The 25,466-nt window shown below is 36.3% G+C and overlaps 1 protein-coding gene across 2 annotated transcripts in view; it reads right to left on the reverse strand.

The window, feature by feature from the left end:
* Window positions 1-25,466, reverse strand: part of PPP3CA (protein phosphatase 3 catalytic subunit alpha) — a 312,091-nt gene that overhangs the window by 73,047 nt on the left and 213,578 nt on the right. For both annotated transcript variants that reach the window (XM_043438523.1, XM_043438522.1), the window contains exon 3: window positions 1,171-1,295. In XM_043438523.1, the coding sequence (XP_043294458.1) occupies window positions 1,171-1,295 (125 nt within the window). The remainder of the gene's footprint in view (window positions 1-1,170; window positions 1,296-25,466) is intronic.

The following is a 25,466-nucleotide window of genomic DNA, read 5'->3' on the forward strand; positions in this document are numbered from 1 at the left end:
TTTTTGAACTTATACAACCCTCCCTCCCTTACCAGCATGAATAATTAAGAAACATGTGATCTTTAAATGTGATTAATATACTGATGGCTATATGTGTATATATATATATTATATTTTATACATATACATACTACAGACACACATACATATGGTCAATGACTGGAGGTGAACTGAATTGGAATACCACCCCCTTCAAAAGTTAGTATAACAGTTTAAAAGTAAAAGCTGTCTAAGAGTGATGTTTCTAAACATTAAATATTCCTATAATAAAATATTATGATGAAAATTTAAAAACCTAGAATTTCTTTTATAAATGATTACTATGAATGTATTACATTGGTGTGGGTCTTCAGTAAATTTGATTTCTCTCTTTACTTAAGAGTAATTGTTTTCCTTTTTAAAGTATTATTTCCAAGAGTACATAGAATGTCATCTGCTATAGCATGAGCTCTTTAAAACTTATTCTTATTTATAATTATTTCTTTTAATAAGTATTTATAAGCCATTTCTATGTATGAGACACCACATTAAGCACCAGAAAGAAGAACAAAGGTATGAATAAAACAAGACCCTTGCCTTTATTTTGAATGTAACTTCTACTTACCTGAAACAGAAGCAGTTGGGAGGCTGAGGAAGAACCTCTACTCAAAGGTTATCTGTTTTGTTTTAATGAATGATTTTGACAAATAACCCTAGTTAGATGACAGGTTCCATACAAGACAGAACACAGCATCTGTAAGTGTACTCACACATACTCACACACAAATGCAGACAGACAGACACTCGACTATCAATTTACAAAAATAACTTAGCGCCTCACAAGATATAACCACACAAATCTGTTTATTTAATCGACTTTGATTGTTTCTCTCAACAGGAGACAGAATTATCTAATACAAAATACAATGCAATTTTTGCAAAGTTGCAAATCTGTCAAAAGTACAAAAGGCAAAATCTTCCTATTAGTCAATTCCTTGACATTTCCATGCAATAAAAAGCATATGGGAATCAATGAAAAATAGGAATATATAACATTTCCCAAAGTATATGTATTAAAATTTATTGTTAAATACTAGGGATTTATTTAACACAATAATATTCACCACTTTTATTTTGCTAAACTAGTGTTAATTCATTACTGAGCAGCTAAACGGAATCATGCAGACTTACTTCGATACTGAAGTACCCTCTGTCAACATAGTCCCCTAAGAAGAGGTAGCGAGTGTTGGCAGGAGATCCCCCCACTTCAAAGAGTTTCATCAAGTCAAAGAATTGTCCATGGATGTCCCCACAAACTGAAAGAAACAAAGAAATTTCATTTTATGGTTATATTATGTTCCAATTCTGAATTAGATAATAAAATTACAAAATTTTAGAGCCAGAAGGAATTCAGAGGTCATCTTAGCCACAACATTCTTTTGCAAAACAGGAAAGTAAGACAGAATTTCCAAAGTTAATCTGTGGCAAACCTCGCTTTTGCGTCCAGGTCTCTACCACTTCACAGATTAAATAGAAAAATAACAATAATAATAATAATAATAGCTATTATTGTTGTGTGTTTAACAATTCTGCACCAGACACTATGCTGAGAGTTTTACACACATTTTGTAATTTAATACAACAGTGTCATGGAATAGGTTTTCCTTTTGCAGATGAGTCAAAGAGAGTCAAACAATTTGGCATAACCTATATACTGATACCTAAATATGTATCTATTACATGTTATTGCCGCCTGAAGAAAGGGAAATGTTGATATGCATTATAAAAATTGTATTTAATTGACTCTAAAATGTCCTCAGTTATAAAACACATCATTATTTTAGGTACCACTGAGAAAAAAAAACAATTAAATTTAAATTGATATCATAAATGAGCATTTTTATAAGATGAACTGTAGTATCAGATGTCAAACTTTTTTCAAATTTTGAAATGAAATCCTGTAAAACAGTATAAAAAAATTGCTGGGAATTGCAATTTCTTAACTTTCTCACCTTCTCTTTCAAACAAAAACTCTTAAAAGCTACGTAGCCTCTCATTTTAAAAACCACTTATTCAGTACTTGCTATTTCATCTGTTACTTTCAAATCTCTGAAAAATATTATCTCCATTATGGTTATGTGGCTGGGCAAGATCACTGTTAAAAATGAATGATACAGAGTTTCAATTCAGATTTGTCTAATTCAAAGTTTTTGCTGTCAACCATCATGTTACAATATCTTTGACATTTTATAGGGTTTACATATGTGTATATATATATTTAATATTTTAAGACAATTTTATGCTTGAATGATGAACATGATTTGGCTATTTCTTTCATGCTAAGAGGTTCACAGGATGAACGTATCGGTGAATAGGAAATCAAGAGGTCAAAGGATGCTTGCTATCTTAACACATTCTATGCTGCAGTCGAAAACAAGCTGAAATGTCTTAAACTTTATCCCTTTATCTGATGAAAGTTGACAGAAGGAAGAATGAATCAAAGGAATTCATTGATTTAAAAAAATACTGTAAAACAATGGATGAATGAAAATGTCATATACATTCCCATTTTTGCTATGTAAAAGACCCTCAGCCTTCAATTCTGAGAGATTCTGGGTAAGTTACTCAACTTCTCTGAGCCTCAATGTATTCATGTATAAAAGTGGGATGATATTGGTACTTTAACTTACTTGGCTCTTGTGAGAATTAAAGGCATCAATAATGTAATGGAATTAGAAGAGCTCCTGATATGAACTTGAAAACTGTGAGATCAAAGTGGCATTTCAAAATAGTTGTATCAAAAATATCAAGGTACGAGAAAGAATGGGATTCTGGTGCTTGGGGTAAAGGAGGAAGGAAGAATGAAAAGCATTCTGGAGCATCTTCTTCACTTTTCCCTCCCCTCCTATCCTCTCTTTCCCTTTGCATTCCTCCATTTCAATTCCTGGCCATGGCTGGAAATTCATGGATCATTATTTTTTATATCGTTCTGTCAATGACAAATACCAAGACACTAATTCAGGTTGTGGACCATGAGCTTTGAATTACTGACATAGAATTGCAGCATAATCTGGCAACCAGAATCACACAATTTTATAAATACATGGGTTCTAGATGATATAGACATTAAGGACAACTTTTCTTTCATTGGAGTACAGAGTTACATCATTGTGAATACAATTTTATAAAAACTAGAAAGTAAGCTCTTCTTTTTAGCTTACAATAACTTTGTGATAAGAGAGAATCTCAATGATTTATCAATACAAGATCAGCACAATTACTGGATCTTGGCTTGATGAAATAAAACAGCAGGGAGCAACTGCTGTAAAGTTGGCATGGGAAACAAGATAGCCTGAAATTCAGTTACTAGTAGGATGGCCACATTATCACTGACTTTACCTTACACCAGCCACGCAATTCAAACCATGCTTTTACAGTAAGGGCCACTTATGATAATCTTCAGCAAAGAAAAGCAACTTGCATATACAATCATAAAAAATATGCAAAGCCCAATGAAAGAAAACAGTAGCTCAAATAAAATATACCCGAATAATTGAGATATTTTGACTAAGGTTTAAGGATCTCTCAGATCAGTTTAAGTGAAAACTATGTATCTTTTTTTTTCCAAAATCATTTTTATATCTATTTGGTCTCCATCCTATTGCTTTTCTTATTCAGTAGATGCCAGTCTTCTCTGTCTCAAATAGGCCACGTTTCTTTCTTGTACACCCACAGGCTGACCCTTTTCCATCCAGTAAGTCTCAGCTATTTGTCAGTATACGTCTTTCCAAAAGCATTCTTCTTTCCATTAACTTGTTTTACTTTCTTCATAGTACTTATTACTCTCAGGAATAATCTAGCTGATTAATTTGCATGTCTGTTTCTTCCCTGGTTCTTCCCACTGGACTATAAGCTATATAAGAACAATAACCTGTGAGAAGCTGTCAGCTCTTGTTCACTGTAACCCGGACATGGAGAACAGTGCCTACCATCCAGTGGGCGCACGAGAAATGTGCTACCCTAGAATTCTTCACTGGGCCTGTGCTGTGCTGAATTTGGAAACCCATTCATTACAGAAGTCAAGCTTCTGAGGGGCCCCTCAGACTGACAGAGATGGACAACAGTGGGAGTGTGCTCTGGCGGAAGCTGAAGGTCCTTAACTTGTCTGAGATGGTACTTGTTTGAAGCCTTTTAAGTCACAGCTTTCAAAACAGTGTGTGGCAAAGACTGGGGGAGAATGAGGGACCTCCATGCAGGTTACGGTGGTTTCTTTACCTGGTTCTGCACCAGAAACACTTGGCGAGCTTTTGAAACTACAGATTCCTGGGTCCTGAATCAGAACTTCAAGAGATGCAGACTGATAACAAGCTCTCCAGTGGTTCTTATCTAGCCAGTAAGATGAAAGACCAATGCTTTCCACCCTCTGTCTCAGCAGACTGAGCCTTCATTCTGCATGCTTGTGTGGTTCCCCTCACAGTATGCATAGGTTGGAGAGACACACATTGGAAAGGCAATTTTGTTCAGTGCTAATCCCAGGTTGGTGTGAGATCGGAAATTCTCATTACCCGAAAGGATGATACTGAAGTGATTGTTTGATGGAGGCTAAGACAGAGGGACCAAGCTAAGACAAGTGATAACAAAGAGCACACTTATTCGTGCATTTGAATGTGGCTGTCGCTCAGGCCTTGTGCATTTCAGCTTTCAGATAAAGAATGCATCCCAAAGTCCTAATATTTGGGAACATTCACTATTTTGATTTCAAAAATCAAGAAGACAGTTACCACCACACTGAAGTATCCATGCTTCAGTACCCAAAACGATGGAGGGCGGGGTCAGGACATCACACAGAGGGAAGGGTACCATGTCACGTTAAGTGAAAAGTACAGTCCAGTAACTTTCAACCTATGCAATGCCATAGACCCCACCTTCCATCCTCTTGTGGGTATCTAAAGCATTAAGAGAAACAAAGTCCAACAAATTTTAGCTAATGAGGCAAACTATCTGCTTGGTTGCTCACAGCCTCTAACTCCCTATGAGGCCAGGTCCTTTCATCTTCAACGTCATTGGTTTTAATAGCACTTCTAGAACAAACAGGCTTTGACATGTTCTATTATATCTTCAAGGCAAGCTCATTCTTCACCAGATACTCCTGCTTCCCATATTCCCCCAGCTTCCCATTATTTCCTTCTCATTTCCAATGGAACACTGCTGGCAGGCAGGAACTTGACTAGGGGCCAGCTTTGAAAGCCCTACTATATTGAAAAAGCACCAAAAATATAGGAACATAGGACATGTAATGAAAGCACTCCTAATCTCTATGAAATCATCCATCCATCTGAATGAACGTTCAAAAATACATATTATCACTTCAATAGATTATGACCAGACTTGTACATATTTCCACAAGAAATGTATAGTTATGGTAGTTAATGAAATTAACACATCAATGAAAAGAAACATACGAGTTTTTTCTGGACCACTAGTACCCTAATCCATTCCCGATGTGCTACATCATGATGGTTATTTTTCCTGTGAGATGCAGTAAGTCCTCCACCTGTTTTTATACTGAACAAGTAAGAACTACCAGGAACACTGAGCAGTAGAATTGAGTTATTGAGAAGGTTGTCGTTACCTTCTTCTTGGTTCTTCTTCTAAGTCCGGTGATGAAGTGGTTTTGAATGTGGCTGTTCTAACATCCTCAGTACAACCAAAGAAGAGGCACTAACATCCTGCGATGCTTACATGTGTTTTTTTATTTTTTTTTACTTTTCTCTCATCTACTATCAGAAAATACATAAATTATGCCTAAATAACCAACTAACAAGTAATACCAAAGCAAACAATCACTTTTGAATAATTACCTTTTACTACTATTTCCATCCCCCAGTGGCTCTTAGCCCACAGTAAATCAAAGTTTATTGAAAATGATCCTTGCATGAGTGGTCTCAATAATTTTTGACCTAAGTCTTCTGAAGAAAAGCACGGAATTTTGAAGGGGGAAACAAAATAACATACAGAAAAGATCTGTCTTTGTTTCTTGGGAAAGGAAATAGCTTTTATTTCTCATATCATTGCTAGAGAGCTAGTTATTAAACTTTGAAATCACAAACTTGGGAGGTTAATGGACATGTAAACATAAATATAAATGTGTGTGTGTGTGTGTGTGTGTGTAAAGCCACCAGAAAGGAGGAATTATTTGGAGATTAGTGGTCAGTGCACCAGTTAGGAAGTCATTAAACAAGTTCAAGACATTTCTCACTGTAGATTACAGCAAAGTAGTGCTAAAGAGAAACAGCAATAAACAACTGGGGCAGGAACAAGAGGCTCTTTGTAGTTAACTGAGAAAGCTCTTGGGATCTACAAACTGGACAATGAATCAGTCACAGGGCAAGTCTAGGAGTCCCTAGAACTGGCACACTGCTAAGGAGAGAAGATAATGGCCAGCATATTGAGGACAAATGGCCTCTTGACAAAATAAGCTCAGAGTATGGAGGACAAGCTGGAAAGATAACTAAAATGAAGACCAAGCCTATGCTTTGCATCTCCTGACTAAGAGAAATGCCGCTTTCTGTCGAAAAGGGATAGCTGCTCAAAACAACTACGCATATATGATATATGTAATGAAAAATGCATGCCTAAATTAATGATTCTGCAAGAAAGTATACCCATATTGTAATTTAATTATTTTTCAAAGAATCCTAGTGTTCCTAAATTCACATTGGCAACTAAATTGCTATCTTGGAAAAATGTAAAAAGTAGACCATACTGAACATATGAGGATGAAGTCCCAGTATACTTGCTACACAATTGAGAATTTGTAAAGAACTCTGCTACAGATTCCATCCTGGGTGGGAGACACACTGACCAATGTAAGATAAAATAAAATACATACTTTCTCATAAAACTACTTTGAAAAGCTTTGACTTCATGCTCTGATCCACACATTTGGCCCTGTTTACTTGCCTATATCCAAGGAAATCCTTCAAGGAACATCAGTAGGTCAACTTTTTACTGACATTAAGCAAAAATTTTATAATGTCACAGAATTCTATGTTAAAGAATGCCTATAGAAATTAGGATGTCTAGAGACAGAGGAGTTTTTAAAAACAAACAACAAAAACAGTCAAACAATACAGTGCAGGTGAAAATAGATTTTTCATGGACTGGCATTTTAAAATGGCATCAATATTATGGTTTAGAAGTCAAGTGTTTTTAATTCTTGATTCATTGTTTATTTTTCTATAAAGATCTTTTAGTTCCTCTAAAATACTGGCTTTTATCATCTTGGAAGATTGTATAAAGTAGAATAACTTCTTCTACGAGTTTTTCCAGTTCTCACAAAACTTAACAGGCTGTAATTTTTCTTTTAGAGAAGACATTACTGAGTTGCTGAACAATTTTCACCATTAGAAGTCCACTCTACTTTCAGCTTCATTTAATCCAACCCAATATTTTTTCCATAATAGCCACATTTTTCCAAGACAATACCCTTTCCAATGTTAAGGAACTAACATTATGTGTAATTCTCAGCATGAGGAGATTATCCTATTGAATTTACTGGTTTGGTTTTTGAATCCTTTATCTGCTACAACTTTTTCGTTCCAAAATCTGCAGTTTCGTAGGGAATGATCTTACATTTAGAGGTTTTGTTAGATGCTAAACACAGCGGGTACCACAAGCACATATCTGTTTCCCCCTGTTGACAATCCAGGCTTATGTAACCTTAGTGGATGGTAAGATCAGATACAAACCAGCCAGCCTGAATACGTGTGGTTCATTAGCATAATGTGTAAACTTCTGAAATTAAGCAATTACTGAGATAAAAGTGAGTTTCATTGGGGCATTCACCATACATCTAGAAATCTTCATTAACCATAAAATAAACTAAATAAAAAAAATAACAAGGTTTTAATTCATCAAAAAGGTACACTTCAAAATAATATTTTCACCATAATGAATACTATTTTTCAAGTGTTACACATTTATTAGGTACTTTATAAAACACAAAATGTAAATTCTTAACCAGGGCTTGATAGTATAAAACAATAATGAAAACCTCTAAATCAAATCAAAATTTGCAAAATAGTGATATTTCAAGGATTTTAAAAGAAAAAATAAAGTTATGAAGCTAAACACAAAACAAGAATAGCCCTAATTTTTAGCCCCATTTAGCCCCGAATTAATAGCCCCATTTTGCTGTGTAAATTAGCAGCAATAATTTCAAACATTTTCTTTATATTTTTGACACCGTTTTACAAAGATAAACTCCTAGCCAGTATTAATGAGAAATGTAACAGGACAACTGAAAAAACAAGAGTGGGATATACTGTAGATTACAGTAGTAATAAAATAAAAATGCGGTACTAACTATGAATACTTCATGAATTCTCTCAATCTCAGTTTATAACTATAATTAGATGGGAAAAAACTAGAAGAGTCTATATTTTTAAACAGTTTTACAGAAGAACTAAGCATACACAGCACCCTGGTATATCCACCATGTATTCTAATCAGCAGAAAAGTTGATTACTGAAATGTATGTTTTTGGTTTTTTTTTACCTTAAAGATGAGTCTTCTCACTATTGAGATTTTTTCAAATTTTGTTTACTGGCATAACCTAATCTATTGAATAAGAATGAAGTTGTTCCATTTGTTATCACTATTTTTCTATTTCAGCATAAATTCATATTTAACATTTTTAACAACATGCCTGTTACAGATCAATAATAACATTATAGAATTATTTTAAGTCACAGTCATGGCTGTGATACTAATAAATAGAAACAATAAGTAACATGTACAATACTTACAGTGTTATTTAATTAAATTTAGTCATGACTGTTCATTTGTCCAAGTTTGATCAGTCCTGAAAACTATAGCTTATTTGATATGTGGATTTATCCACATTGTGTAGTTCAGTAAACCCTCAATTGTCATCACCACATGATCAAGAGTACTGGATCATCTGTGAGATGATGCAATTTCATCCAAAAATAATTAAACTTGATAACATATATTTATATATTTATCAATAAATGAAAGCTTGTTCTCTTCACTTTCTGAAATACTGATAGCAGGTTTCAGATTCCATGAACTCCCTCCAGGATCCTGAAACATGGGCTCCCATCACAGTAACCAGACCCAGGGTTAGAGGTCTATGCCTTAGCATTCCCATCCTGGCTCTTCCAAAGTGGTATATCTGGAGGGTTTTTTTGCTTTTTTTTTTAATTGGGAGCTGTGGCCACATTATACTTTGAATTCTGGCTTTTTCTTGGACATGTTATTTTTTCCTGGGTGAGAAGCAGGAGTGTGTAATGGTTGAAAACACAGTCTGTGAAGCTCAGTTTCATAATTGCTGTTCATGAGTTTTGGTTTTGTGTGTAAATGCCTTCTGATTAACCATAATCAATAAGCTGTAACTTTTTTGTTAATCACTTTCTTATTAATTCTCTCTGAATCAGCTTTATCATCTCAAGAAAGCATGGGCTTTTCCAAATCTTCTCATGCAGTCGCACTATATTCTTTTTTACTACAATTCTTTAAGCTTTTGACTATTTTCCCCTGTAAACCGCTACTGGTGTAACTATTTGTAGGCGGCCTCAGATGCCTCATCTATGTTGCTGTTGGTGTTTAATTGCTAAACCGTGTCCAACTCTTTTGTGACCCCACGGACTGTGGCTCACTGCCCACGGGATATCCCAGGCAAGAATACTGGAGTGGGTTGCCATTTCCTTCTCCAATGCCACACCTGTAAGAGGATTCGTATTAGACCTTTTTTTTTTTAAGGTTTTTTTTTCAATTAAATGAGCCAATATAAATGAATAAAAAAGTTCAGCATGCCGTAGCACATGCAATGCACCGACGCAAGGTGAATGGTAGATGTAGCCACTAATTCAGAGGTTGTCTACTAAGAAACATCTCTGCCAGATTTAAACTGATGCAGAAGTACCTGTAGTCAATGTAGCCATAAGTAAAACATACACAAAATTGTTCTATTTTCTTTCATTTTTTATCCCAATGTATGCTATCGTATGTTGAAAGATGTTAAGGCTGAAATCAAATAGACTAGGTCTCATGGTCCACAACTTCCATTTTCTAAGAGTGGGAATATCTCCAAATGGCTTTAGTGATATCACCCATCTTTCAGCCAGCAGCAGCACCACATCCCCAGTTAGTCTCATGTTCTTTTGTTAGCAGAGCTCATTTACAAGCCCACTCTGTCCCTTGGCTGTGTAACGGCAGTAATGTTTCAAAAGCTGAAAGTGACACAGTAAACAGAAAAAATGTAAGGTATTTCACCAAATGGATTTTTTTTTTAAAAAAACTATGTTTCTTTGGTTTCTGGAAAACTCGGTTAAGAAAAATCTTCTGAGTTATGCTATTTGTCAAATTTTGACAATGTAAAAGATTACTTTGTTTTTAATATTTTTAAAACTCAGGGAAAGCAAACTAATGATATTTAATTCTAAAGTCCATATTTTCTTCACTAATTTGGCAATTTAGGCAGTGGGGATATTCATATAAGGGATTTTACCTATCACAGACTTGGAAGTAGTCAGCTCTACTTATGTCTACTAGTAAGTAAACAAAGCTAGTAAGTGCTCTTTCTAACAGATAATACTTAAATGACCTGACAGAAAGAAGGATTGATTATATTACACTGATTATACCATTTTGTCAGTAAAAACATGTTTGTTATCTAAGGCATATTTGGAAAAGGAACTTTTAATTCTTAATTCAGCAATTATTACAAATATATGAACCACACAGACATGTTAGAACACATTCATTTGAAAATTAGTGAAGAAAAAACATTTCTGGGAAAGTAATTCTGACAAAGGCAATAAGCCTATCTTAATTCTACCTAGTTTTCCTTAATCTATTTATCATTTCCTTGTTTATCTTTCATCAAGCAAATATTCTAGAATATCTGGGGGAAAATGAATAAAACATTAAAACATGAAACATTTCCTTAAAGTACTGTATTAAAATGATAAATAAACAACATTAAAGGCTGAGTACTTTTTATTTGTGCCGACTATACTGGAACCATGAAGAAATGGAAGGCATGCAAGGAATGTTCTCAAGAAATTTGGAGTACACTTGACGAGGCACACATATACAAATGTATGAAAAAGCACTGTCTTCCTGACATCAGAGTATTTCTCTCTCCATCCTGAAGCTTCTGAGCACTGACTCATGGTCAAGAAATATGGGTTTGACACTTAGGTCTCCCAACTGGGCAAATCATTGCATTACCTGTTTATCATGTCAAATTTCTTAATGGAGGGAGGAACACATACAGTTTTTCTAAAAATAAATAGCCAATTACAAATACTTTCTATTTACTTTTAGTAATGATTTTTTTATTTTGAAATTTCAAATTCATTAAGAAAGGGGATGAGATTGCTTTATTTATTTTCAAAAAAGGCATCAATTTTAATTTTTGAAAACTTGTACTAGGTTATTTCACATTTCTGTCAGACCTAATCTTCCCTCATATTGAAGACTCCTCTTATAGGGTTGATTATATTCCAAAGAAACAAGCTGTCAATTTTGTTAATCTTTATGAATATAAATAGAGGTCACAGTTACCTAAATTGATGGAAATCATAGAATGCATAGAGCCTTTGCATTATTTTGTATCTTTAAATATGTGAGTGTCTCCAGTCTGGGCATGAATTATGCCTCACATTTCTCGTTTCTTTAGCATGTGACATGTATCTAATTAAATTATGCAAAAATCATGTTTTCCTAACATGTTATATATGGCATATCAACTAAGTGATTACCACAAACTAATGCAGGTGTTTGGAAAACAAAAAATAGCTGCTGATAACTCATCATAACTTGTGATTTATTAGTAATCATACTTTAAAATTTAGTTTAATTTTCACCAATTAGAAATGATGAATGTTTGTTATATATTTGAATTTCTAAAAGACCAGTCAGAATTATCAATCAATTCTTTTTCTTTTCTTTGACAAAATATAAAAAAAACTGAAGAACATATTCATAATGTGTTTGGTGAGTTACTAAACTAGGTGATTTTAACTAGGGAAAAGTTTACTTTATAAAATCAATATAATTTCAGGTTGCATTTCCTTATAGATCTATTTCATTAAATTTCCAGAACTCCTTCCGTCTTTTATATACCTGTTTAATGCATTTTAAACAAAATCTTTAAGGTTCTTAATACTTAAGGCTATCTTTTAAAACATGAAATGTCTGTTAGTCACGTCACAAATTCAACTACATTTTACAAAAGAACACTTTATTTCTCCTAGGTTGTTTTGATACTTTATACTGAGAGTTCACATGTCAGATAGGATAAAGTGTTTATAATCCTAAACAACAGCTAACTTCAGAAATGAGGATATTTTATTCAGGCCTAAATAGCAGGGAGTTAGTAAGAACCTTCTTTGTGATAGGTTGTTAATCGTGAATTAAAAAACAATCATTATTCTTTCACACTGGTAGGAAGACAAGCTTATATAAATATAAAATATAACTTTACACTAAAGGAACATAAATACAATTAATTCCCTTAAGAAATAGAAAATGTACTTAGGATACAAGACTTACACACACGAGTAGGGACCAGATGGGGCTAAAAATCATATGGTATTCTCTATGTTCTACAGATGTTTCCTGGGAAGCAGTTAGAAGCCAAAAACATTGGGCTTGAAACATGTGCTGAGGCAGGTGTAGCATGTATGATCCTTTACTTCTCTTTCAGGCTGTCATCCTGACCACCTTCAACCTCTCCCTTGCTAACAGTAGGTCTGCACAAAGACCAGGGTGGCGGAGGTCACATGCTGGCTTCAAATGTGTCCTGCAGAGCTGCAGGGGACATGAGGAATGTTAGGGGCCACTATTACAATAAGCTCTACTTTTATTGTTTTTATCTCTTGGGGTTTCAGATAGCATTTCTTTCTCACTCTGTTTCTCCCATCTCACCCTCCTTGTGCTTGTGTGTGTGAGTTGAAGCAGGAGATGGGGTAGATTCTGCTGCTTGAAACTTGTTTATGAGTACTACTGATATAGACAGAAGTCTTACGAAAAGTCAGAGATTATGGAAATGAAGATTGGCTGATATCATCAAAGACTTAAGGGAAGTGAAGGAAGTGCTATAACATTTGTAATAAGTTGAGAATGAGATTAAGAGAAAGGGAAAGGTAGGAAAGTGACAATGAACCAGACTAAGTGGATTGCAAAAAAATTTGGATTGATTAGAAGGTATATGTGAAACAGCAGAAGTTAAATTCAGGTAGAAAGGCATCATGAGATTATGAAGGGACTTGGATTTTAGCATGTTGTTTGATGAAGGAGAACAATTCCAGTAATATAAGAAGATAAATCTGGCAGATGTATGGAAAATTCAATGGTGTAGAAAAACTGAAAGTTGATTCCAATTAGAGGTTCACTGCAATAATACAGTCAGAAGACAATGAGGTCTGCTATGATAATGGTGACAGTGTGAAAAGATAAAAGAGACCAAATAGAACATTCTCGTACTTCTATTAGAACCATTATAAATGACATAATAAGTAAAGTCATTCATCTGTGCCCTGATTCGATAAATATTCAAGCCTGCAACATTTCAACAATATTCCATTGTGTTAGACTCTAAGAATACAACAGAACAACTTAGATATAATCAAAGCTCTCATGCAGCTAATGAAGGATACTGAACTAAATAGGTTATTAATAATAACACTAGAGGAAAAGCCATAAAGGAAGAGATCTTTTCCCTCTTTGTTCCCTGTTATATTCCTAGTGCCCAGGACAGTGCCTGGTACAAAGGGGATCCTCAAGAAATATCTGCGGAATGAATTTATGAACAGCACACAATGGGCACAGTAGACTTGGGGAAGTTTCCTGGAGGATATGCTGTGTTAGCTGAAACCTTAAGAATGAGGAGGACTTAGACACAGAATCGTAGAACAGGAAGAGGGAACAGGACTCACAGAAGAAGAAGCAACTTGTGGCAAATTTTAGAAAGTGAAAGGTGGCCTGTAAACCTGCAGTCTAGGTAAGGAATGAAAAGAGATGAAGCTTTAAAGATGAAGGTACAGAGAATAAGGGTTTTGTCATTCAAGTCGAGAAGTTTGAACTTTATCCTAAGAGGAATCACCGAAGGAATCTGGGCAAGAGATACTCTGCCTTACCTCTCATAAGTCACTCTACCTCTCTAAGCCTCAAGTTTCTAATGTGGAGAATAAGGACAATAGCGGCTACCTTGCACTGTGGTTGGGAAGATGAGATCTGATAAATAGCAATTGATACAGATTAGTAACTCAAAGAAAGGTAAGTTCTTTTTCTCTATGATAGCTACTTTTTGCTCCACTTATTGAAGCTGTCTCCAACCCTCTACGCCCCAGTAAATGACTACAACGATATTTCAAAGGTAAAATATCACTATCATCAGCCTGGATAAAGAGTTCTGGATATCATATATTAAAATTTACCTTTTATTTGATGGTAGGTAATGAGTAGCTGGGCTTCCCAGGTGACACCAGTGGTAAAGAGCCCACATGCCAATGCAGCAGACATGAGACTTGGGTGCAATCCTTGGGTTGGGAAGATCCCCTGGAGGAAGACATGACAACCCACTCCAGTATTCTAGCCTGGAGAATCCTAGGGACAGAGGACCCTGGTGGGCTACAGCCTATGGAGTTGCAAAGAGTTGGACACAACTGAGGAGACTTTGCAAGTGTGCACAATAAGTAGCTGATGATCCTAACTTTACATATATAGATGCAGACCACAAGAAGGGGAGTTTGGGGTAGAACGGATACATGTATAGGTATGGCTGATTCCCTTTCCTGCTCACCTGAAACTATCCCAATACAAAATAAAAAGTTTTTAAAAAGTACAAGCAGGGGAACATTGCTTTCTTATTCATCTTTTTTTCCCACAACATGACTGAATCAGAAAAAAATAACTGCAGAAATATTTAAAATAGAAACTACATATATATAAGTTTTACAGAAATGACTACATCGGTGTTGAGTAGCATGTTTTTATTTCCATGCTTTTGAGTTTCCATCATTTATAAAGTCTCTTAACTGGCATTCATTATTCAAGCAAGTAGACATTCACAGGTTTCTGAATTATTAATTGATGCACACAGTGTTTTCCACAGTTTGTAAATACAATGTATTTGAAACAAAGAGTTTCTACATGTCTTAATAACACCGAAAATTAGAATACATCAAAGCTTCGAAGATAACAATGAAGTCTCAACGCTTGTAAGCACACAGATGGGAGGGCATAGGAACCACAGAACCTTTAAGCCACATGAAAGATCTGCTCCCAAGTTCTTGGAAAATTCTGCAATTCACAAATATTACTAAGCATATTACTGTCCCATAAAATATAGTAAATTATAATCACTGACTTCAGGCACAAATGAGTCTGGGCTTAAACAAAGCTGTCCTTTCACTATCATATCAGTTTTCTCTCTAAACAGTATTAATTTCTGCTACTGAAGTTAGGATTCCCTCAAAGTATCTTCCAAATTGGGTCCAGCCAGCATGCTGACTTAAGAGGTGGAGCCACCATTTCCAGCAAAACTGAGCCCTAGATTAAACTGACTGGCCCGCCTCACTCCTGAATCAGGTGCTGTGAGCAGGGAACGCTGATTGGCCATTCCTGGCTCATGTGACCCTTCCTACTTATTGATGGGAGGGGGGAAAAGTCTATCATCAAAAGGAATGAGAATGGGATAAATATTCCAGGCAACCACAAACAAGGGTTTGTGTGTTAAAAAGAAAGAAAAAAAAAAGATTGAATTTCTTCTACTTTTGTTTAACTCAAAGATCATTTCTGTAGGCATTCTACTGCCATGGCTAGAGTTTTAAGTTCTCATTTAAGCATTTGTTGGCAAGATTTGGAAAATTCATTGAAATAATTTAATGTTCACTTTAGTTATTTGTAAAGAACTTTTGATGGATTCATTTATAGTATAGACAGAAATCTCTAAAAAAACATGGCATTTTATTCTTTAGTTTATCTAAAGCTTTTCTTTCTGGCTGTAAGTCATCACCTCATCACTTCTTACTTCCGAAGGGATTGGCTATCTTTTTATGGAGATTATTTTTCATAGAAAATATACACACATACTAGACACACATACATAGATACACAGGTAAACACATACAGGATACTTAATGAAAGGAAAATGCCGAAATGAAATCAGATACTGAGAGGTCTGTCAGCCTAGTGCATAAGCTAAATTAAAACATGTAACGAGCCACTGCTAAAGGTCAAGTCTTAGAATGTAAAAACTGTGCATGCCAAGACTCTCCTCTTCTCCTACTGTATCTTGTGATGTCTAAAATATGGTGAAAACATCTTAAGTACCATGACTCATGTCTCTGAAGATGGCAGCAGGCTTCATACAAAGATCAAGTGTGAGAAAGGCATGGAAAACTGGAAACGAAACAACTATATAAAATCCCACTTAGGGGATGATCTAATCTTCGTTGATTCAAATTCCTGTAAGGACTAGAAAATTCTACGTTAAGTAGACTTTCCATATTTCTCTTTCCACAGTTGTCATTAATATGATATTTACAAAAGACTTTTTGACTAAGATACAAAAAGAGATGAGTTTCTTAATATTTCAGCCATACTTCTTCTTACTTGCAAACAGAATTTTCTATTTGGGAAATCAAGACTGGTTATTCTGGAAATAATGATGGTACAGACACAGACAATCATAATAAGCCTCTATTTATGATGCACCTTTTATTCACAGTATCATTAAACATTTTACAAATCTAACAAACTCATATTTATCTACCAGTAAAGCTCTCAAGAGCAGACAATACCTAATGGTTATATACAGTAAATTCTTAGTTAAGTGTCTCAATCAGAAAACAAAAACATTCTCCTTCCAGGAGACTTTGGAAGCATCTTAAATAAACAAAATCTAACTGTGTAGGTTGGAAGTTGGCCAGGCAATCAAAATCTACAATGCTGCTTTTATGACAGCTATTAAAACTATATTAACACCACCAAGTTGTCAAGAAGTTATTTATTCCACATTTGAGGAAAGGCACTTCCATAAGCGAACTGGATCCTCAGTGCTAGCTTTGGGTTTACAGCTGACCTCTTGGCAACCAGTTCAGTACTTCAGGCCCTCTAGGATGTGGGTTCAAATCTGCCCCCAGGAGGACCTGAAATCTTATCTTTCCTTATCTTAGCCCAGAGGTTTAATTTGGATTGCCCATTATTTATTTATTGAAACCTTTAGTACCTATTCACTGCTTAAATCTCAAAACATCACCTGTTCTTAGATCACCCATCACACTCCTCTCCCTATTGCTATCTTCTGCTTGCTTCTGGGACACCCAGGCTTTCTGTTTTGAACTCCTCTGCTACTAGCTACAATGAAGTGAATCGTGCCCCCCCAAAAGTACGTTGATGGTCTCACCCTTGGTATCTAGGAATGTAACTTTCTTTGGAAACAGGGTTTTTGCAGATGTCGGGTTAATGTGATGCCACCTCCATTAGGGTGAGCACTAATCCAACATGACTGGTGTCCTTAGAGGAGGAAAACCTGTTTCTTGTTGTTCAGTCACTCAGTCGTGTCCGACTCTTTGTGACTCCATGAACTGTAGCCCCCCAGGCTCCTCTGCCCATGGAGTTCTCCAGGCAAGAATATTGGAGTGGGTTGCCATTTCCTATTCCAGGGGATCTTCCTCACCCAGGGATCAAATCCTGCATTGGCAGGCGGATTCTTTACCATGGAGCCACCTGAAAAGTCCTTAAAATATGTCAAAAGGATCTTATATGCTTAAGTTCAATTAATCTTCAAATTGTCACAGGAGGTGGGTTCAATTACTAATCATCATTTTCCAGATAGGGACTGGAGAAAGGCTAAGCAACCTGCCCAAGCTAATACGCAGCAGAGCTGAAATTTACATCCAGGCAGTCTCACTGTGGGACCTGAGTTACTGAGGATGGCTCTTCATGCCAGCGGCTACCTCTCTGCGGTGTCAACAGGACTTCCACCACAAGCATCTGAATCTTCATGGTGAACCAACCACCTTCCACACACAGATGTCACAAACTTTTCCTAGTAAGAGATGGGCTATGTGCCCTGAGAGATGACATGAAAATCCTTCTTAAAAAAACTCAGGAAAGGGGGAGCCTCGGTTTATATCCATTATCTTGAAAAGGTCCTGGAAGTGTCAGTTGATTGCAGACTCAATGTATGTCATGTCTGTGCTGAAACTCCTAATGAAACAGGTCAGTCTGAACTCTGTATGTTAAAAAACACAGAAACAAAATAGAATATCCAAAGGGAATATGATAAACATTTATTTTGGGCCTTGAAAACATGTTTTATAAGAAACAGGGGTAATTTGGTCCAGTAAGCAAAATAGATAGCAACGTGATGAGTATTTTTATGAATGAGACACCTGGTTTATTTTTTCTCTTTTTTGGAGGGCAAAATAAAGGGGGTTGAGTAAAAGTTAAAAGTAAATCCAAAAAAAAATTATAATAATAATAAAAAAAAACAAAAAACAAAAAAAAAAAAAAGGAAATCCATTTGTCCAATTAAAAAAAAAAGAAAAGATTCACTTCTAATAAGAAAACCATTCAGAATGGAGTTGCTGGTATTGTGGTATAATGTGCTCACGCACTCTAGAAATATTTAAGACAAGAGGGAAGCAACAAGTGGCTATTTTTTAAAATACTCTATTTTTTATTATTATTTCCTAACAAACCTCTGAGATCTGACTTTGAACACTAGATTTTATTTAATTTTCAATTAATTAATTTTGGCTGTGTTGGGTCTTAGTTGTGGCATGCAGGATCTTTAGCTGAGGCATGTAAACTCTTAGTTGTAGCAAGTGGGATCTAGTTCCCTGATCAGGGATTGAACCTGGGCCCCCTGCAATGACAGTGCAGAGTCTTAGCCACTGGATCACCAAGGAAGTCCCCAAGTTGCTACTGTTAATTCTTCACATTCCTGTGTCCTGCCTTTATTCTCTTCTTCTTCTTTTTGGCCACTCTGTGCAGCATGTAAGACCTTAGTTCCTCAACAAAAGACCAAACCCATGTCCCCTGCGTTGGAAGTGAGGAGTCTCAACCACTGGACCACAAAGGAAGTCCTTAATTTTCTTCATTTTTGATTAACGATTCTCTTCATTTAAGTTAACTTACTTTGGGTAAAGAGCTTAAACCCTGGTTTAAGTGGCAGCTACCATTAACCAAGTATTAGTTTTTCAATCACTACAAATCCTTCTCAACTTATGCCCGGGTTACATCTTGATAAACCCATCACAAGCTGAAAATAATGTCAGCTGAAAATGCATTTAATACACCTCAACTGCCAAACTTCAGAGCTTAGCCTTACCTGCCTTAAATGTGCTCAGAACACTAACAATAGCCCACAGTTGGGGAAATCATCTAACACAGTCTGTTGTGCAATAAAGTGCTAAGTATCTCACGTAATTTACTGAATACTGTATGAAAGTGAAAAAAAAGAATGGCAGCACTGCTGCAGAATGGTTGTTACTGGATCAACTGTCCACTCACGTGGCTGATTGGGAATCGTGGTTCACTGCCCAGCATCAGGAGAAGAGTATCATAAACATCAATAATTCAGGAAAAGACCAAATTTAAAAACTGAAAGTATGGTTTCTGCCAAACACATATCACTTTCATTGTAAACAAAAAATCATCATTGTGAGTTGAGAATCGTCTGTATTAGTTTTCTAAGATGTTGAGCTAGTCACCTCAATACTCTCATCTCTAAAATGGAAAGAATAAAATCTCACCTCACAGGGCTGTCTGAAGATTAGAAAGCATATTGCACTGTGATTGTCAGATACTATGACACTTCAATGACCTTAAGATACCACTGATTATAAGAAATACCAGTATTTTGTGTATTACTAAATGAAACAATTAAAAAGTAAAATGTTTCCTTGTCACTTAAACTCTTTGTTCCATACTTTATAAGAGAAATAGTGATTAATATATTCCTAAATCTTCCTCCCATTTAGACTGACTCATCAGAAACCTTTTTCACATCAGAGTCATTGAGGTTTTTTCACCAAATATCATCTGTGCTTATCAAAAGTGTTCATAATACTGTGTATCTAATGAACTGCTCCAGTACTAAAACCAGGATTTTGTTTCTGGACTGTCCTGCTGGGTGTGTGATGGGCAATCCTCGTCTCCAGTGCTGGTAAGAAAATTGGGCTTCAGCATTTTACGGTAAGTGTTATTTCTCAGGTTTTATAAAGCATATGATTTGGCTTTGTGTGAAAATAGGGAAGTGCGGACAGTCCCCCAATAGTGAATATTTTCTTCTTGACTTGCTGTTGCTGTTCAGTTGCTAAGTCATGTCCAACTCTTTGTGACCCCATGGACTGCAGCACACCAGGCCTCCCTGTCCCTCACCATCTCCCGGAGTTCACTGAAGTTTCATATCCATTGAATCGGTGATGCTATCCAATTAATGGGCCTCAAGGTCCTGCTTCTGTGTCATTCTACAAGATAGCATTTAGTTTCGATGTCAAATAATATTTTTGAAGATGGTGTAAACAGCAATTCAACTCAACAGATGCGGTTCCAATAATGTACATAGTAACTCAGAGAAAACAATATGAACAGTTCTGACCACATCCATACCTGAACAGGTAACGACAACTCTATCATGACTATTGTTTGCCTAGTGATTGAGAGATAGGAGGTAAATTTCAGAGAAGTAAGAATACGAAAAGACTGCATTTTAGAATTGGTGAAATATGGTATTGTTTGATTACTGTACTGTAGTCTTCCTCAATAGTCAAGGAGTGTATGTCTTAACACATATCCCTGTATCTACATAAAAGAAGGACTCAATAAATGCTTAATGGAGTAGAGGCTGGCAGGCACATTACAGAAGGGATTTTCTAGTATTATCTAGGGCAGACTACTGCTAAATTACTTTTTCAACTTCCCATAGCAATTAAAAAGGCAAGATGTGAGAAGGGGTGCAGATATGACTATCATGCCTTGCAATGCAACTAAAAGAACACCTTAAATAAGGAATCACAAAGCAGAGTGGCCCTGAGTCTGAGGAATGGTTTGCAATTCCAAGGCATCACGGCCAGATGATGTGAGACACACAGACGTGTCTGCGATCTCCCGAGTGTGCCATCTCCACAGCTCTTGGTGGACTGAGCACCTCAATGCCAGCCTCCCTTCCCCACTGAACCAAAGCAGAGACTAGGGCTCCCCAGAGCTGGGTAGGCAGAAGCCCAGGGGAAGAGCTGAGTCACACTATCTCTGGTTGAGATGCCTGCCTGGGTGCTATTTTTTCTTTTCATCATTGCTGATCTTCTTTTTGGAGGCTCATCATCCCACATTAGTTTTAATTAGTTGATGCAGCTCCACACCCCTCTCCCTACCACTTCTCCCGATCTAAATGTGTCATGAGAATGAGAGCAATTTACTACTCTCCATGGGCTGAGAGGAGGCATGGATATATTTGGGAAGCTCATTATAACTCACAGCTGTCAGTCCACAAAGAAAAAAATAAATAAAATAAATAAAAAACTCAAACCAGCAGGGACTTTGGCTTCATTATTCTGTGTTATGTAAAACAGATCATTAATAAATGAGCGATTATATTTCCACTTCTGTAAAGTTGAGATCTTAACAGCATTGCTTTCACCGTGTCACTTCTCTGGGCAGAAATAATCAATGGTTGCCTTTTGCCTAAATGACAAAATCCAAATTCCCTATCATGGCACCACCATACCCTCGCTTCTCAATACAATCTGGTTCTATCTCTCCTCTCCAGCCTCGCCTCCAGTCAATTGCATTGAGAAGAAGTTGGCATTATAGTCAAGCATGTGAGCTTTAGCACTGATGACACGATTGGAATCTTGTCTTTACTGCCATTACATTCATAACTTTTGGACAAGTAACCAAACCCCAATGGATTTCAGAGTTCTCATCTCTAAAATGGGGATGAGACATCTATTCATTAGCTTATTGGATAATATTATATTTAATCACCCTGACCCTATCTGACATACAGTTAATGTATATCAGTTCAGTTCAGTTCAGTCGCTCAGTCATGTCGGACTCTCTGCAACCCCATGAACCGCAGCACGCCAGGCCTCCCTGTCCATCACCAACTCCTGGAGTCCACCCCAAACCATGTCCATCGTGTTGGTGATGCCATCCAACCATCTCATCCTCTGTCGTCCCCTTCTCCTCCTGCCCTCAATCTTTCCCAGCATCAGGGTCTTTTCAAATGAGTCAGTTCTCCACATCAGGTAGCTAAAGTATTGGAGTTTCAGCTTCAACATCAGTCCCTCCAATGAACATCCAGGACTGATCTCCTTTAGGATGGACTGGTTGGATCTCCTTGCAGCCCAAGGGACTCTCAAGAGTCTTTTCCAACACCACAGTTCAAAAGCATCAATTCTTCAGCACTCAGCTTTCTTCATAGGCCAACTCTCACATCCATACATGACCACTGGAAAAACCACAGCCTTGACTAGATGGACCTTTGTTGGCAAAGTAATGTCTCTGCTTTTTAATATGCTATCTAGGTTGGTCATAACTTTCCTTCCAAGGAGTAAGCATCTTTTAATTTCATGACTGCATTCACCATCCGCAGTGATTTTGGAGCCCAGAAAAATAAAGTCAGCCACTGTTTCCACTGTTTCCCCATTTATTTGCCATGAAGTGATGGGACCAGATGCCACGATCTTAGTTTTCTTAATGTTGATCTTTAAGCCAACTTTTTCACTCTCTGCTTTCACTTTCATCAAGAGGCTCTTTAGTTCTTCTTCACTTTCTGCCATAAGGATGGTATCATCTGCATATCTGAGGTTATTGATATTTCTCGCGGCAATCTTGATTCCAGCTTGTGCTTCCTCCAGTCCAGCGTTATATAAATGGTAACTATTATTATAACAAAAGCATTCTACTCTGCATTCTCATTTGTCTTGAGCCTTATCAGGCTTGTTCTTTCTACTACTCATTCTGTATTTGTAATAAATACATATGTGTTTATATATAGCTATACAGAAGGTTATATATATATATATGTACATTTATATATATAACTTTATACATAGTTATAAGGTTGTATATCTAATAAGGTTACATATGTAACTTTATATGGTTAATAATTTCATATTATAATGACATAAAAGTAAAATTAAAAGAAATGCTAATATGAATGATAGGAAAATGATATGAAAATCTGACATATGAAAGACATTTTCAAAGAACAGTAAATGTAAGCATTTTATAAAAGCGGAAAGTAACTCTTTGGTTTAAACGACTAGCTAAAGGTGACCTGGCTGGTTAGCGACAGAGTCAGGTCCAGGACTCTAAACTCCTTATACAGTAATGTTCATACATCCCAAATTTGATGAGGCAATTAGAGGACAAAGACAGCCTGTCTGAGTTCTCTACAGAATCCAATATTATGCCTGGTATTTGCCCACTGTGGAAGCTCAATAATATTTTGCTTGAACCCTACAAAGAACATGGCAAATGTATAACTGCTTTAGGTATAAACCAAAAAGAAGTTAACCTGAATAGAGCCCTGATGCAAAGTGAAATGGATTCTTACCCGAAGCAGAGCTTTGGAGTTTTGCTTGTATTTGTCTTATAAATACTGAACAAATAAAATAAGGGGCTTTGAGAAATTTCTGTTTTCTACTGGCTTTGAATTAAACTTTGTTTCAACTCCTACTACTTGAAAAGATATACTAACATAAATAGGACAATGCAATTAATTCTGTAGTCTTTAAATTTCCATTTTTTCTTTCAGTATTTTTAAGCCTTCTGGCAAAAATGACACTATTACATAATCCTAGGCTTTTGTTACAAATTAATGTATTCTGCCTTGCTTTTCCAATGAATTTTGTTTAGTACTTTCATATTTTACTAACAGCTTTCTGACTAGAAGTGAAAGATGAAAGTAAAATTCATGATTTCAAGCTGTTAATTTATTTATCTACATAACAGTTTTTTAAAAGGTAATAATTATTCAATACATTCTATCTCAGTTTGCTGAAGGAGATTAATTATAAAAATGTTCATTTATCTTCAGTGATGTGGAACTCAGTGCTATATTTCTTCTTTGAAATTTAGCTTTCAAACTAGCTAACTTTGATTGTTGTGTATAGCCATGCTGAGTACTAAGTGCAGAATTCAGTATTAATGACTTGATAATATTCTCATTTGCAAAATGCCACACTTTCAAGACATAGATCTGAGCAGACAAATACATGCTCCATGCAGATACCCAGTCACGTTAATGATAGGTACATGTTGGCAGCTGGGACAAGTCTCCTTGCTGGTTCTTAGGATGTTAATCATGTACTATTAGACACTGAGAACACCTTTCTTTTCCCTCTTCTTCCCCTTTTCAGCACAATCTTCTCTGGATAAGATGCATTAACTACGTGCTTCAGAATAACATGGAAAAATGTGCTCTAATTTGTGCTTTTATTTGAGAAGAAAAAAATTCAAGTGACTTTTCTTTTAAAGTTACTTTGAGTAAAAGATGTACCTGTGACCAGCACATAAACACTTTATTATGGACAAAAAAAGACATGATGCCAGAATGATTACGTAGATGGTCTGCAATTCCCAGAGTGTCCCAGTTAAGAGTCAAGAGCACTGGGGTTATGGGTCTGGCTCTCTATTAACAGACATATTTCCTAAAACATGTGATTAAATTTAACAGAAATTATATCATCCGTTTCTAGCATTCTACTCTCATGAAATGAATAGAAGTGGGTAGACAGGGATTTGGCCTTAACCTATCTATGTTTGACATACCGTTTCCTAATACAACATTTTCATAGAACAGTGAGCAATTTTGATTAGTTGCTCATGATTCAGAAAAGAGGCTAAAACATAACGGACACAGAAAATCTCAAGATGTCTTATAACCAAGTATTTTACTTCTCTGCTGAAAACCCTGTGGCGTCCTATCTGAATTGAACAAAAGCCAAGGCCCTGAATGTTCTGGTCTCCCAGCTCCTCTAACCTCAGCTTCCCTTTCTCCTGGGTACCAACCTGCTTCCGCTATCCCGGGCTTGCTTTCCTAAGGACAGCAAGCCAACTCCCACCACAGGACCTCTGCACTTGCTGTTCTTCTACCTGGAGAATTCTTTCCTAAACAGAGGCTCTTCTCTCTTCTCTTTATTCATATCCTGCTGACGTGTCACCTTTCTACAGAGACCTTTCCCTCGCATTCCGTACTGGACACATTCCTTCTTTAGTCTCCTGCATAGCACTTGTCACAACCTTATATGTTACATATTCTTTAAACTGGTTTGACTAGAAAACAGTTCCCAGAGAACAGAGACTTGGTTTTGTTTACTGCTGTATTTCAATATGTAGCTCAAAGTGTTCTTGAATGAACAAAGGAATGTAGGAGATGAGTGATACAAAGCCTGGATTTGCAGTTACAATACAAAGTAGCAAATATAATCTCA

The sequence above is a fragment of the Cervus canadensis genome, chromosome 19 (assembly GCF_019320065.1).
Source record: "Cervus canadensis isolate Bull #8, Minnesota chromosome 19, ASM1932006v1, whole genome shotgun sequence".
NCBI classification, from domain to species: Eukaryota; Metazoa; Chordata; class Mammalia; order Artiodactyla; family Cervidae; genus Cervus; species Cervus canadensis.